The sequence below is a fragment of the Phocoena phocoena genome, chromosome 13, assembly GCF_963924675.1.
Source record: "Phocoena phocoena chromosome 13, mPhoPho1.1, whole genome shotgun sequence".
Taxonomy (NCBI): Eukaryota; Metazoa; Chordata; class Mammalia; order Artiodactyla; family Phocoenidae; genus Phocoena; species Phocoena phocoena.
In genome coordinates, this window is record NC_089231.1 from 76385710 (window position 1) to 76400693 (window position 14984).

The 14984-nt window shown below is 55.6% G+C and overlaps 1 protein-coding gene across 1 annotated transcript in view; it reads right to left on the bottom strand.

The window, feature by feature from the left end:
* The window catches only part of TBX5 (T-box transcription factor 5), a 43498-nt gene extending 38243 nt beyond the window's left edge, over window positions 1–5255 (bottom strand). Inside the window, exons 1-4 of the mRNA XM_065889875.1 lie at window positions 5109–5255; window positions 3384–3478; window positions 1145–1264; window positions 162–309 (exon numbers count right to left, since the gene is read on the bottom strand). Coding sequence (XP_065745947.1) covers window positions 162–309; window positions 1145–1264; window positions 3384–3478; window positions 5109–5255 — 510 coding nt within the window. The remainder of the gene's footprint in view (window positions 1–161; window positions 310–1144; window positions 1265–3383; window positions 3479–5108) is intronic.
* Between the last annotated feature and the right edge of the window lie 9729 nt (window positions 5256–14984).

Below are 14984 nucleotides of genomic sequence, written 5' to 3' on the forward strand. Positions count from 1 at the left end.
AAAAGACCAAGGCAGGTGAAATGGAGCAAAGAAAGAAGCATGGGTGGGCGTGAGGAACGAAGAAGAGAGAGACAGTCCTGGAGAAGAGGGAGAGGAGAGTCAGGTGAGGAAGAGAAGGTGTGAACCTGAAGATACAAGGAAGAGCTGCACGAGGTACTCACATGCCCAAATGGGTCCAGGTGGTTGTTGGTGAGCTTGAGTTTCTGGAAGGAGACGAGCTGCCGCATCCAATGCGCCCCAGTGGCCGGCGAGTCCGGGTGCACGTAGAGGCGGCCCGGCATGGCGGGCTCCGCTTTGCCCGTCACAGACCTAGACCAAGGAGAGGCGCCACCCCCCCTAGACTTAGTGCACCGCGGTGCCGGCTGGTTCTTGAGCAAAGCAACGGCTGCTGACTACGAGAATGATCTGGAAATGGCCTGACCCTCAGGTCTTGCTTGGGCATCAGCAATGCCAGATGCGCAGAAAGCCTGGAGCTGGTGTCCAGGCGAGCGCTCCCACCACCACCGCCGCCGCCCGGCTCTTTCTCCTTCCACCTAATTCCTCCCCCAGCACCGAGGGCGCCGTGGGGAGCCTCGCAGCGTCTCTCTGCCCATGAACAACTGGCGGGTTCTGGAAGCCTGGATGTGCAAAAAAGTCTCGGGAACACTCCTTGAGGGCTTTCCAAAGGGGCTTCGCCTTCAAGCCTCTGCACTCTTGGCAGCCGCGGGAGCAACGTACCCAAGGAATGCGCCTCTCCTCTCTTGCCTGTTTAACTCAAATACCCCGGACTGATTTTGCAATTTCATAAAAAAGGCATGTTCAAAGCAGGTAACTCATAAAAAATAACTGTTAATGGTTTATGCCCCCAGAAACAGCTCCAACGCTTGGTAACAATGCCCTTTTTAAAAATCCACAACCCTCCAGTGCAGCATCAGACATCGGCACTTTACTTCCTCTGATCCTCAGTTTTCTCGTTTATAAAATGGGGGCTAATGGCTGCTCTTTTTTTTCTCAGGGTGAGGTCAGGAGGATGCAGCGGAAGGGGCAGCAAAAACCTCTAGCACACAGTAGGAGCTCAAAACAATGTTTATTGGTTCAGTGGAGAGAAGGAAGTTTGGTCTGCACGGTCCTCCCTGCCTTCCCCGCCAGCCGCTACGGTGCCTACCATTTATTATCTGCGAACTTGTATCTGTGGTCGTCGGCGGGAACGATGTCCATAAGAAGAATGTACTTCGTTTTGGGATTAAGGCCGGTCACCTTCACTTTGTAACTGGGAAACATCCGCCTAGGACAGACGAGGAGGAGACACAGAGGCAGAGGGAATTAATGCAAACATTCTGAAGAGCGCGTCCACAGATTTTAATGGAAGAATCGATCGTGGACGAGAAACGCGGCCCCTGCTCCGCTCTTGCCAAGATCCATCCCAGGTTTCCCTCCAAGTTATGGGGAGGAGAAAGGCCAAGAGATGAGAAAGCAGGCTGGGACTATACCTATCTACAAGAGGAAATAGAAAGCAGAAGGCGAGGACTTCTACAGACTGGTTTCGAGGAAGCCCTGAAAGGGACCCCTCATTTCAACTCTTGCTAAAGACTCTTTTCAGAACCAGACACCTACTTTTTAAATTTGGGGGCAGGAAAAGGCTTGTTAGAAAAAAAAAAAAAAGGAAAAGAAAAAAATTGGCTTCCTCCGCCCAGCCAGGTGCTTTGGGCGCTCTGAGCAGCGCTGCGCGTCACGTGGGCACCCAAGTGGGTGCTCCCTGGGGCTGCCCGCGCGTGGGTGCCCACGGCACGTCCCGGCTTCACTCCGCCCCCAGGATACAGCTCGGTGCGTGACCTCTGACACGAGTGTCGCGCAGGAATTTCTCCCTAAATGCCCCCGCCGCATCTCCGAGGCGCCTGGCACTCCGCCTTAGAGAGTCCAAACGCTTTGGCCCTCCTCAAAGAAATTTAGTTTCGGAAGGAACCGAGCCGTGCGCGAGGATCTGATGCTTGGAAGGAGGTTCCGCCGCCCCGCGTGTGCCGTGCCCGGCTCCCTCTCCGCGCACAGGCGCACCCCCCCGTCTCCATCCGGCCTCGGGAGGAGGGCGCCCCGGAAAGCAAGCCTTCCCAAGGCCGCCCGGGGCGCAAGGACCAGTTGCTGGAACCTGGCTCGCTCAGGGATGGCGGGAAGGGGTGAGTGGAGACCTCTCCCTCTGGCCTTGGAGCCTCGCCTCGCGGTGTTTATCTGCCCGAGCGAGCGCGCCTGGAGGCGGAGGCGCCGGAGGCTTCGCAGGCCTTTTATAGTTAAATCCCGTTGGCTCAGGCTTGAGAGGGAAAAAGGAGGCCCCGGCCGCCCTTTCCTTCCTCGGCGGAATGGGAAGAGGACCTGAGTTCTTTGGTATAAACAGAACGCGCCTCCTGTTCGCTCGGGCCGAGCGGGGGAGCACACATTGTTTAATTTCAAATAATAATAAATGTCACTGTTGTCAGTTTATTGCGAGAGGCTTGGGCTGCAGAAGCGGTGGGCGTCTGGCGAGGCGGCTCCACCCGCCCCTTTCACACACTCGGTGGCTTCGGCCTACCGGATGCTCGGCTTCACTCGCCTGCTGTGCGCAGACTGGGACTTTCTGCCCTCAGGGACGCGGAGGGCCAGTCCAGCACAGGTAGGGACGTGGCGGGGTTGTCCCCGCACCCGGGCGCACTCAGACGCTGAGATACCGAGTTGCACGACCCTCCTACCCCCTCCCCCAGAAGTCTCGCATTTCTAGCTAAAACTGTGAGCTTTCAAGAGGAACTCCGGGGTGAGTGTCTTGATGAAACGGCCGTGTTTATCGGTGTCTGTATATAGAGCCCGGCGTAGACCGGTTCCCTTTCAAAGGCTTCGCCTGCTTTCTATAAACAATGAAAGAGGTAGCGAATACATTCAACGATTCCGGGTTTGGCGATCGGGTGGGACTCTGGAACCGCTCCAAGGTCAGGGAGGGTGGGAAGGAGGGTCTGGGCCAGGAATCAAGTCTGAGATCCCATGAAACCCAAACCCCGTCTCATCTCTGTGTGTCTCTGCAACTCTCTTCTCCCGTTGGCTCTCCCACCTCATCCCTCCTTCTCTTATTACTAATCCATCCAGATAGCACAGCCTCCCAAGCTCTTGCTTCTTCTTATATACGAGGTGGAAGAAACGCCCAGGTCCCTGAGTTGAATCTTTCAGGCTTTTCCCCTCACAATGGGACATCACTGGAGGAATTCACCGTTCTCCTCTTTAACCAGAATAGGGTCAAATGAAATATATTCACATTCCCTCGCTCTCGCTCTGTCTCTCTCCCCCTCCCTCTCTGTTTCTATTCTCCCCTTTTACTGGTCTCCCACACCTTTCTTAGTCTCTCCCACAAGTTCCCTGTACCTTCTCCACAGAGGTGACCATCTCACCTGCCAGCCTTGGTTATGATCATTTCCGTGCCCACTTCGTGGAATTTCAGCCACAGTTCTCTTTCATGGAGAAACACCTTGATCCCTTCCATGCCCTATAAGAAGGAGAGGAAAAGTCAATGAGCCTTCCCTCCCCAAACTCCCCCAAAACACAGAGCTTTCTCTTCCTTCCCCATCGAGCCAGTGGCTCATAGGCTGAAAACTGCCCCCAACCCACTGCAGCACTGTCTGGGCTCTGGAGCAGCCCCTGCCCTGTGTATGCTCTCTCCCGGGCAGGCCTTAACCCCACAGTGCAGAGCTGTCTCCTCCTAATGCCACCAACACAAGGCTAGAGAAAAAAAAAAAAACCCAGCCATCAGGGTGTTCCAGAATGTGCATGGGGAGGACGGGGCTGAGAAAAAAATGGGACCAATCCCGATCCGCTTTAGCCAAGGGGCAGCTAAAAGGAAAAAAAGAAACCCAACCTCAATCTTGAAAAACCCACCTAGGATATTCTTATGTAGACACCCAGATGTCCACACGAAAATAGACAGATGTGCTGTGTATATATGCGTGTTTATTCTCACCATGGCAGTGCATACGTAGACACAGGTGAAATATAAAATTCTAAATATTTATATAATAGGTTTCCACAATCCCAAACAAAAATTAATTCTCAAACGTCTATATTAACATACCTCCTAGGCCTTCCTCACATCCAGCTTCGTTCATTTCAAGTTGTTTGGATTATGGGCAAAGCGATTTAACATTTCTACTTTCAACTACAGGTCATTTTACAAAACCCATACCAAAAAAATTACATACAAAGTCTTCGTTTCGCAATAATTTGTAAAGGTCTAACAAGTACATTTCTTTTCCCCTGAAAGAAAACCTCTTAAGTTTCTGAAAATGCGTGCCCACTGTCTCACTACAAATATACGCGCATCTTCCTGAGGTGTGAAGGGCAAAGGAGAGAGACACTGAAAAGGCCAGGAAGGACATCTAAATTCCAAAGAAGGGTTTTAGCTGTGTGCAAATATCTTTTCTGGTCAAGACACCCCGCTTCCAGCCCTCTGACACCCCATTCCAAAACCATCAAGGTCTGCGGACGACGCCTTGAGCGCCCAGGGCGCCGGGCGTGAAGGGCACAGGGCGAGAGGCGAGGCTTCATGCTCGGCTCGGGCCCAGCTTCCAGCCAGGCGAGCCCGGGCTCCCCGCGCCCTCCCGGCCCAGCCGTGCGTGCTCCCCGCCGCCGGCCCCGCGGAGCCAGCCCACCAGGCCCCGGCCGCCAGACAAACGGTGCAGCGCGCGAGGTTGCGCGGTGGCGCGGAGGAGGCGGGAGGAGGCGAAGGGTACGGAAGATCTGAAGAGGGGTCAAGCCATCGCTCATGCCGGCCTGAAGCGGCCGCTGACCCGACCCTTAATGAGGCGTTCAAGCCGAGTTTACACCTAGTGCAGCAGGAAAGAAATGATCTGGGCCATTGTTCGCTGGCCCCAAACAGCCGGATCTTTGAGGCTCCCCTAACAACTTCAACGTTTTTCAAAAATCCTCTGGCCGTAAAGATATAATCGTCACAATAAAGTGGATGGGACTATACTGGCATTTAGGGAGGCACGGCAGGGAAGGGTGGAATTGAGCAAGGATGAAAAGAAAAGGGGCAGATCATGGGCACTGCCCGCCCCCCTTGCCCAAACATTCGAAAGAGGGGCTTTGGTTCCTGCAAAGGGCCCCGAGGCCCTTCTTACCTGCTGGGTGAAGGCGGCCTGCGGGGACGACGGAGACTTGCTGGGGGCCCCTAGCGCGCTCTCGGGTTTTGAGTCACAGGGTAGATCCTTGGAGTCTGGTTCCAGGGGTGTGTGAGCCAGGCCAAAGCCCTCGTCTGCGTCGGCCATGGTGAGCCCGGGGCCCTGAGACCGCTCGGGGTCCTGCTCTGAGGACGAGAAGGAAAGAGAAAGACAGATGGCGGGGGACGGGTGGCGGGGGGGGGGGCGGGGGGGGGGGCGGAGAGGAAGAAATAGAGAAGGTTGGAAGCACAGTTCTGGTGACAGGAGGGGGCAGTGACTAGGCTGCCACCCGCAGTTTCCAGCTACCAGCGCCTCCGTCCCCAGCTGAAGGAGGCTGCAGAAGGTCCCGTTATGATCATCATTACTATTACTTTAAGACCACGCACAGCCTCTTGCGAAAGACCCGCGTCACAGCGGGAGGAGGCGAGGCCCGCATCTCCCCTTCGCAGGCTCCCCCGCGATAAGCGAGCTGCCCGTCAAATTTGTCTGGACTTCTGGGAGAGCCAATAAAGATAAGGCCTGGGTATTTTTGGAAGCCATTGGGTACGAACCAAAAACAAAACAAAACACAAACCCGGTGCCCTTCTGAGATTTTTTTTTTCTTCATCAAATTACAAGAGGCCAGCAGAGCCCTGTTTATGAAAACTCACAAGAGGAATATTTTTCTGCAGCAGGCAAAATGCCTGAAATAACCCGCCTCTCGCAAAAACCAAAAACATAGGAAAGGAAAGAGCTGGAGATCCGGAAACCAGGTCTTGAGAATTCACGTTCATCTTCTATCAGTCACAGGCCTTGAAATGAAAAGTCCTTTAACATTGAGTCCTCCCCTTTTCCCCAACCGTAAGCAACGTGAAAAGTAGAAAGGAGCCAAACAGAAAGGGCAGGAAAGCGGCGGCGCAGCGGTTCGGAGGGCGGCGCGCGGCTGGGTGCCGGAGGCCAGCGCTGGGGGCGCGTTCTCGTTTTCTCGGCTCTCCAGCCCGAGACGGGCATTTTGTCGAGCGGCCTGGCCGAGAGGAGCTTCTCCGAGCTTCCGTCGGGCCTGGCTCGCTGGAACTACAGGCCCAAGCTCGGGGTTGGCGACGCCAGAGTGGTGCCCGGATAAATCCTGGGCTTCCGGCGTTGAACCGGCCACTGAGGTCCGACACAACTTGCAGAATGGCCCGGGGTTACAGGCATGTGAGGTTGGAACACACAAAATAACAGCTGCAGAACGGTTCAAGCCTGGAGGAGCCTCCCTCCTGCTCTGATCTCCTTCCAACATCCTCTACGTTCCCAAGTAGGGATTTCCTCTCTCAAAAGCCGGGAAGACTGGGAAGGAGGCGCAAGAAATGCATCCCCCCTCCCCCAAATCTTAGCAGCCGCTTGGGCAAAAGGCTGGATCCCACCCCGGGTCTGCAGTGGCCGAAGACCCAGAAATGGTGCCGAGGAGAAGATGAGCTTCTGAGGCCCGACTCCCACCCAAGCTGCCTCTTGCACCACGCCCTTGGGGTTTGGGGGAGGCGGTGATAGGAGCCCCCGAAGCCTGCTCATAACAAAAGAAAGTGGGGCTGGCGTGCCCCACGTGCGCTTCCATTTCACCGCCGGCCGCAGGGACAATCCCACCGCGAGCCCTGGCAGGGGTCCCGGGGAGCTCGGGGCTGGCGGGGCCGAACGAGATGCGGCTTGACAGAACCGGGCCGCGCGTCCTGCAAACCTCAACGCCTCTCCCCCAGCCCCGGCCGCCTCCTCGGCTCCACACACCGGGCAGCTCCGGGCCGCGCAAAATCTCCGCGAGCCGGGCCCTGCAAAATCCGAGGCCAGGCTTCCGAGTGCCGCATTCCGCGCCTCCCTGAGCCGGCTCGGCCGGCGGGCTCCCTCCCCAGCCTCCCGGGCCATCTGCGGAACTGTTACCTCGCTCCGTGAAGCCGGTGCATTCACTGCATCCCTTCTGGCTCCTAGCAGGGAAGCCGGCGGCGAGGCGGGGGCGCGGGCATGGTGGCTCCGGGGTCTATGGGGGGGGGGGGACTGCTTCCCCAGACCAGCGGCTACCGTTGCCTACAAAGGAGGACCCACCGCGGGAGCCTCGGCAGTGACTGCCCACAATTCAACACACACCTCCTCCGCTTGCGCTCGCGCTCCCTAAAGACTTCCAAGTCGTCAGGCGCCAGAAGGGCTCCGAAGGAAGCAAAACAAGCAGCCTCCGGGAGCACCTCCAATAATATAATCTCAGTGCCCTGCTTCTCCCTTGTGCCCACAGGGAGGGAAAACTGGGAGACAAGAGGGAGCCTGGGAATGGTCGACGTCCTTTCTGAGCGCAGCTTTCAGGGTTAAAGTTCCGGAATCCGAGGTAAGAGTGGTCTCTCTCCCTCTCTCTCTCTCTCTGTCTCTCTCTCTCTCTCTGTGTCTCTCTGTCTCTCTCTCTCTCTCTCAGAAATACAAGCCGACTCAGCTGAGCTCGGTGACGTTGGGCTGCCTCGATGCTTACAAAGTACTGAAATTGCCTATCCAACTAGCTCCCACTGCACGCCGCCTGCCTCTGTCTGTCTCTCTCTCTCTCCCTCCCCTCCTCCCTCCTCCCTCTCCCTTCCCACTCCCTCCCCCAACCACCTTTTCCATTAGATTTCCCGAACACTCAAATCACAACACGACTCTCAAACCCAGACCTCGAGATCACCCCCTCCTCTCCACCCGCTCTCCAACCTCCATCCATCTCTGCTTCTCTGAGCGCGGCTCGGAGGCTGCAAAAAATCCTACACAAATCATCGCAAACCCGCTCGGCTTCTGCCCGGGAAGTAATCTGGGTGACGCGGCTGTGCAGAGAACGGAGTAGGAACGCACGAGGCGTGCACACACGCGCTGGGAGCCTCCTCTGCAGCCTCGCCCGCGTTCTCTCTCCACTGCTGACCTCAAGACGGAGAACTGCCTGACCCCGCCCGGCCCAGCCTGCCGCCGCTAGCCGCCCTGATATCTCCCCCCATCCCCACTCATCACCCCGACTCTGAGAGACTCCGGGGTGAAGGCAGGGTGAAGGTGCGTGGGGATGGGGGCCAAGATCAAAGATGCCCAGAAATCGCCCTGCGCTCCCACCCCCTCAGGGCCACCAGACCTCCCGTGCTGGAGGTGTACACAAGGCAGTGACCAGTTTTATTAAAATAATCAAACAGTCACTGGGGGCTGGCTGGGGTTTTCATCTCCACTCGCCTCCTCTCCCTGCCCTCCCCCTATCTGAAATGTATTATTTTGAGGGTCGAGTTGAAGAGGTCAATAGAAGCGTAAACACAGTCAGTAGGTCTTAGCCTGAGCAGACCCAGCTTGGAAAGTCAAGAATTAGTGCTTGGAACAAACGTCAGGGTCCCCGTTTTTGTTTCTCACCCATGTCTCTGTCAGCCTGTTCTTTTCTCAGCCTCTGTCTAGAGATTCAAGCCTGCAGGCCAAGGTCTGGGGAGAGGAATGGAGGGAGGAGAACCGCTAGGGAGATCTGAGGCTGCCTCAGTGCCATCCTCTATGGCCCCGGGAACTAAAATCCCAGCGCAGGCCTGATGCATCGCTGCAAAATTCCTAAGTGGATTGTCCAACCCTAAAAGTGGAGCAACTGGGGAGAAAACCAACCCAAGCATTCTCTAGAGTTCTCACTCCACCTTCCAGGTTTGTTTTCAAACAGCCTTTTGCTGAGACAGTTTATTTATTTGTGAAAACACCCTCACCCTTCCAAAATGTCAGCTCAGAGGACTTTGGGCTCGCTCAGGGGGCGACCCCCGGCCAACGACGGAAAACAAACATGGCTTCAGGAAAAGCCTGCATCTCCGCATCTCTGGCAAAAAGGAAGGGGAAATCCAGAAAGAGCTCTCCAATCCCTTTACATTCTCAGAGATTTGCGGATAAAATAAATTCCCATAAATAATCTGCGGGTCCCTCCCGAGAGGGAGAATCTGTACTCCCCCAAGTAATTGCCTGGCCCAGATTCACTTAGTTTGTGAAGTGCAGAGTCTGCGGGCCACCAAGTTAAATTGGGATTTTGAAATCTCAAGGGCGAATCTATTCTTGCCAGGTGACACTCTTGCGAGCGAGAGTGCATGCTTATTTCCACGGTGAAAAAAAGAAGCAAGGCTGGGAGTGGAGTGGATTCATCAGGGCCGAGCTGGCGGGGGAAGCCAAGGGGCCGTGGGCAGGCCAGTGCTAAGAGAATCCTCTACCCCCCACCCCAGAGCTCTCCAGGGCGACACTCACCTCCAAAAATCCTACCTCTTCTTTCCAGCGCAGATGCCGAGAGTAACGCCTCGCTGGGAGGGGTGTGTTGAGATGAAGAGTTTGGAAAGGACCCCTCAAAAGAGACCCCTTTTAGGCCAAGCCTTCTTCCAGCGTCTTTCAAGAGTAGTGCGTACCTCCCAGCTCGAAGTTGGTTTGTGGTCTTCGACAAATTAAATATTACTGTTTATTACCAGGCATACCCCAATAAAATAAAGAGGCAACCAGGCGATACCGACTATCTCACCAGCCGCTGCACCTATAAGACTTGGAGACGTCACGAGTCACGCAACCGGCCCGCGCGCTGTCACGCTCGACTGGGGGGCAGCGGCGGGACGTTGAGTCCTCTCCGTCTTCGCCTATCACTCCCGCCCGGGTCTGCGCAGCCACAAGTCTCAGACGCCTGGGCCACGGGAATAAATAAAGAAATAAACAAATCCAACGCTCTCTGGGGAAATGGGGGTGGCGGACATCAGCCACAAATAGAGACAAGATCGATTTGCTTAGGGAGAGGGAGGGGGTCTTTTGGCGAAGGGAGGTGGGAGCCCACATCAGCCCATGGATTGGAAAAAACCCGAGTTGGCGGGGGCTGGGCGGGGGGGTTGGAATCGAGGTCTCTCGCAGGAGGTAAGAGTCTTCTCATTATTTAAAAACAATTTTTTCCCAGGAGGAGCTCTCAGCATATGACCATTGAGGCGCCTCTCTAGCTGATTAAGTTTGGGACGCGATAACTCACTGCCCGCTTGCCGGCGTGCATAGAAGTAATTACTGGGTTAATCGCGGAGGGGAAAAGACACAGAGACGTTTGGAGCAAGAGAGAGTCGTCCGCAGCGTTTCTCGCTTAGAAGAAGTCCATTCTGCGAATCCTCCTTTAGCTAGGTCGGGGGATGCAACTGGTCCCAGCGTGGCCCGGAGGGGGCGGGGTGCGGGAGGGTGATTTGTGCAGAGAAAACTTGTAGTGCCGGGTCCTGCAGAGGGACGAGGCGCTCTATTTTGTTTTGTAATGATGATTATTATTATTAATATTAGTCTCGTCAGGGGGCATACCTTCTAAGCAGCCGCGTGGCGGACGCGCACGAGCTTTTGCGCGCAACTGGAAACACACTAGGTTCAGTTGCGAAACGTACCGCATAGACGCCCCTGGCGGCGCTGAAAGGAGAGCTAGGCCTACCCGGCACGGAGCGAGCGAGCGAGCGCCCGGCCTTCTGGAAAGGGTAAGTTCCCCTCCTAGGGGCCCCGAAGGAGCCGGACATCGGACTCTGGACTTGCCCGCAGCTTCGGGGTTCGAGCCTGGGTTGCGCGCGTGCCCCCAGCCCCACCCCACCCCCCGGGCTTTCCGAAGCACGGCTTGGCCCCAGGCCGCGTCTGTCTGGGGCTGGGGCAGCAACAAAAAGTGCAGGAACGCAGTCGACCGGGCAGTCTCTGGAGCTAAGGTCTGGCCCGCGGGGAGACCTGGCAGTGGTTTCCAGCGCCGGACGCGGGCGCCCGGGCCAGTCGGGCCGCAGACTCTGCTGCTTCCAGCAAGCAGAACCCGTGTCTCTCCTCTCGGCCAGGCCGCAGTGACTTTCCCGAGCTTCGCTTTCATTTCCCAAATTATTAATAGTTATCTTTTACCCACTCCGAGGCCCTTTGGGTGCAGCGTTTGTTCCCAGATGCCCGAGAGCGCAACCCCAAATCCTTCGCCCAGAACCTGGAGATGGGTTTCTATTTGACCTCTGGGCCGAGGTGGGCCGGAAACGGAGGCCTGGGCCCCGCCGAGACTGGAAGGGGAAAGCGAAACTCCGAGCGGGGCGAGCTCTTTTCCGTTTCGCTCCTTTCTCTCGCATCCCTGGCGCGGGCCCCGCAACGACCCGGACCGACTCACAAAGGATTCCGTATGCTCAGCTTCCGGACCCGCTATCCCAGAGGGTCCGGAGGCCGCACCGCTGGTAGAATAAACTGAAGACCTCAACTAGGTTTGAGAATCTCCATTATTTCTCCAGTCATTGGACAGTTAACTTGAAAGAGAGGCTTCGATCAGCAACCTCCCTTCCTTCTTTCGGAGGACCGATGCTTTCCCCGAACTGCCACCCCCATCCCTACCCCCATCTCCACCCCCACCCGCGCTCGGTTTTCTCCCGAAATGTATTTTCCTCATTTTGCAAAATTCCTGCCTTCATTTTAATATTGCAGTGGATAGGGAAGCAGAGGTTCCTACGTTAAAAATCGAAAACAATAAAAGCAAGGGCGACCGCTGTTGATCTTTTTCCTTCAGTCTTGCTTTCTACTTTTAAGAAAGTCGCATTCTGGGGCTTCCCTGGTGGCGCAGTGGTTGAGAGTCCGCCTGCCGATGCAGGGGACGCGGGTTCGTGCCCCGGTCCGGGAAAATCCCACATGCCGCGGAGCGGCTGGGCCCGTGAGCCATGGCCGCTGAGCCTGCGTGTCCGGAGCCTGTGCTCCGCAACGGGAGAGGCCACAGCAGTGAGAGGCCCGTGTACCGCAAAAAAAGAGAAGAAAGTCGCATTCCAAACCACCGTATTTCTTTCCTCCCAAAAGAGAACTCGCTTAAGAATTCACCCCATTTCCGTTTCTCTCCGAGATGTGTCCCCTCCTGACTGGGATCTCTATCGAAGGCAAAAAGTAGGTAGAAGTGCAGATGGGACTGGGAAAATTAAGAAGAATTATAACAACAGTAGAAATGATGGCGAAAGCAAACTCTGACCAACTCGTTTTGCAGAAGAGAGGGTCAGACTGAGGGTGGGAAATTCCCTCGTTTCTCAGGCGGTCACTTTCCCTGCTGCCTAGTTAAATATGGCTCTGTTGTATTTTTTTCCAGGACTGCAGTATCTTCCTTCCCAATGTTTTACTCGGTTCCTGGTTTCCTCCCTTTTGACCAGAAGTATCCGGGAATACTGGCGGTTATGATTATTTCAATATCCACTTTTCTCCAATATTTCCACCAAGAATTAGTTTTGTTACTTACTTTACTGATCAAGTGTGTTGACGTTGCCCCCTGTGCTTTGGAAATATTCCCCTCCCTCCACTCCCCCAAGTTTGGTGGACGAGATTTCCCCACGGCCACCACCACCCCAGTCATGTTAATGAAACAGGAAACGGCTACGGGCGGGAACTTCGTTCGAGAGGCTCAGCCTGGAGCATCTCAGCGCTGGAGGTGTGCAGAAGAACGGAGAAGGCAGCACCGCACTTGGATGCAAAGGAGCCCCCGTTGCTGCTGCGTCCGCCTTGGCAAGTCCCCAGTGGAAGAGAAGGGCGAGGGTCTTGAGCTGAGAAAACCTGGATCACACACACCCCCCATTCCGTAGGCTGCTCTGAGCCTGAGAACTCCGATCGTACCCGTAGCCTAGAACCTGTAGAAAGGCCTCCTCATTTAGTCACCATGTCTGCAGGGTCACAATGTCCCCACAGCCCCGAAAGGAGTGGGGGGTGGGGAAGAGACTACATTCCAGGGCTCTGACCCTGGAAAGATAGAGATTTAGGCTAATACCTCCAGGTCTGGGATGCAGGCGGGATGGGGGGCGGGAGGTGGCTGTCTGGACACTCCCTCCCTCAGCTGGAGGGTGCGGTGGAAACTTGGGAGTCTGCTGCTCTCCGGGGCTCTGGAAAGACAAATTTTCTTTGGCAAAGGGAACGGTGTCGCGCTGTCGACACGGCAGACTATTTTTCTTGTTTCCTCGCAAGGTGGGGCGGCGGGCTGGGGGGAAGAAAGCAAGAAAGAAAGGGAAATTAAATCCACACGTGTTAAGCTTTGCTCAAAGGGCAGAATTCAAAACGGAGACGAAACTCGGACTCTTCTAGTTCTGGCTGCCCGCGGGCCTCTTTCCAGACAGCCCGGGTCTCACGGAGCATGGCATCCCCACCGGAGACAATTCGATCCGATGTTTCACAAAGCGTTTTATTTAAGGGGGAAGGGGCATGGTTTCTCTCCGTCTACCTGCGGAGAGGCAGAACACGTAACAGCAAAGAAAACACAGAAGATGGCAGTTGTGAGAATACTGACCTCCTTGAAGAAAGTTCAGCTTGCTATCTCCCCGTCAACCCAGTGATTCAGGTAGCACTCACCCTATGGCCCGGGTGAGCCAGGCCAGTGATTTTGGAAAACCCTAAGGTCTGATCAGACGTTGGGCCTATCTGTTTTAAGAGAACCTTAGAGGCTGTTTTGTAGACGACGGAATGGGCAGATCCATCTGCAGGGCTAAACCTCTCATCCCTTCCTCTTTTCTTTCTGGGAGAAACTTGCCGGAAAGGAGTTCTGCACCGGTGCAGGGGTGGAGGGTGGAGGAGGCCACCCCGCCTGGAGCTGCGAGGGAAAACTCTAGTAATGACCTCGAGGAGGTGAAGGGAGATGGGTGGGGGCGTGGATGACGAGGGCCGCCAAACCCCAAACTGGAAGGATCCATCACCAAAACGATTGCTTGGTCGAGACCTGTAATTTTTCTTCCCTTTCAGCTCGGGCCGAGAGCGCCCCAGCGGGTCGCCTCTGGGCTCCTTGTACTGGGTTTCTGGCCTTTGGGGGCAGCCTCGACAGCGACAGAAGGTTCGCAAGCGGGGACCCCAAACGCCTTGCTCCTCCGATGCAGCCGTAATCACACCCGGAAAACACTGGGGTGAAACCGACAGAGGCTGGCCGTGGGGTGCAACTGACAGAGGTTCACGGTGGAAACATTCCCGGCAATTGTTTCCATAAGGGCCCGGGGTTTCCTGGTCGCCATGGCGACCCTGGAGTCCCCTCGACCTCTCTCAACCACCAGGCGCCCGGAGGACAATCGCCGCGCACTTTTGCCGCGCGCCCTGAGGCCTGCAAGGCGCTTCCGTGCTTCGCTCTTGGCTTCCCAGAGCCTCTTCAGTGGGCTCAACACGGCAGGGATTGAAAAAACTCCCCTCTTTTTATAAACTGGGGGAGAAAATCGAGACTTAGTAGAACGTCTGCTGGGTAGGTTCGGGTCTCCAGCAAAAGCCCCCACTTTGAATGGCGAATGATGACCTCGGAGACGTGCGCTCACGCAGCAGGTGGGATACTTTCATCCCATCCTGCATCCGGCACATCTCAGCTAGGGACCTGGGTCTTGAGGAATCCCAGGGGGTTCTCTTCACGCATACTGCCCACCCCCATGGCACCTGAGACTCCCCGCGCGTCCGTCCAGGCAATGCTTTCTCCTGCCTGGAAAAAGTCTCCAAAGTGGGAGGAAAAAAGCCAGGAGCTAAAACTCATGGCATTAATGTCTGCCAGATCTCATTGAGAGAAAAAATAAATTATACTCCTCTTCCTTTAAGCGAGAAAAATGTTGCATTGTGGGCGTACTATAAAGAGCATTAAATAATACTTGGGGGTTGCATTGCTTTCTCCTTGAACCTGCAGGGGGAAATGCCCCTCTGTGGGGTGGCCAATGGACAATACAGGACAACTTTTCTGTTCTCATTTTGGAGGCAGTAAGCCCTCAGAAAGAACCAGGCTGCTGACCAGCTTGGACGGCCGGGTTTGGCGGAATGGAGGTAGCCGAAAGAGCAATTCCTGTTCTGGGTCCATCCCCGCCTCGTTTCATTCTCTGCTGTGGACCTCATTCATCTCCCAGCTGGTCAGGAAAGACAAAACTACTCTCCCTCTACTTCCAATGG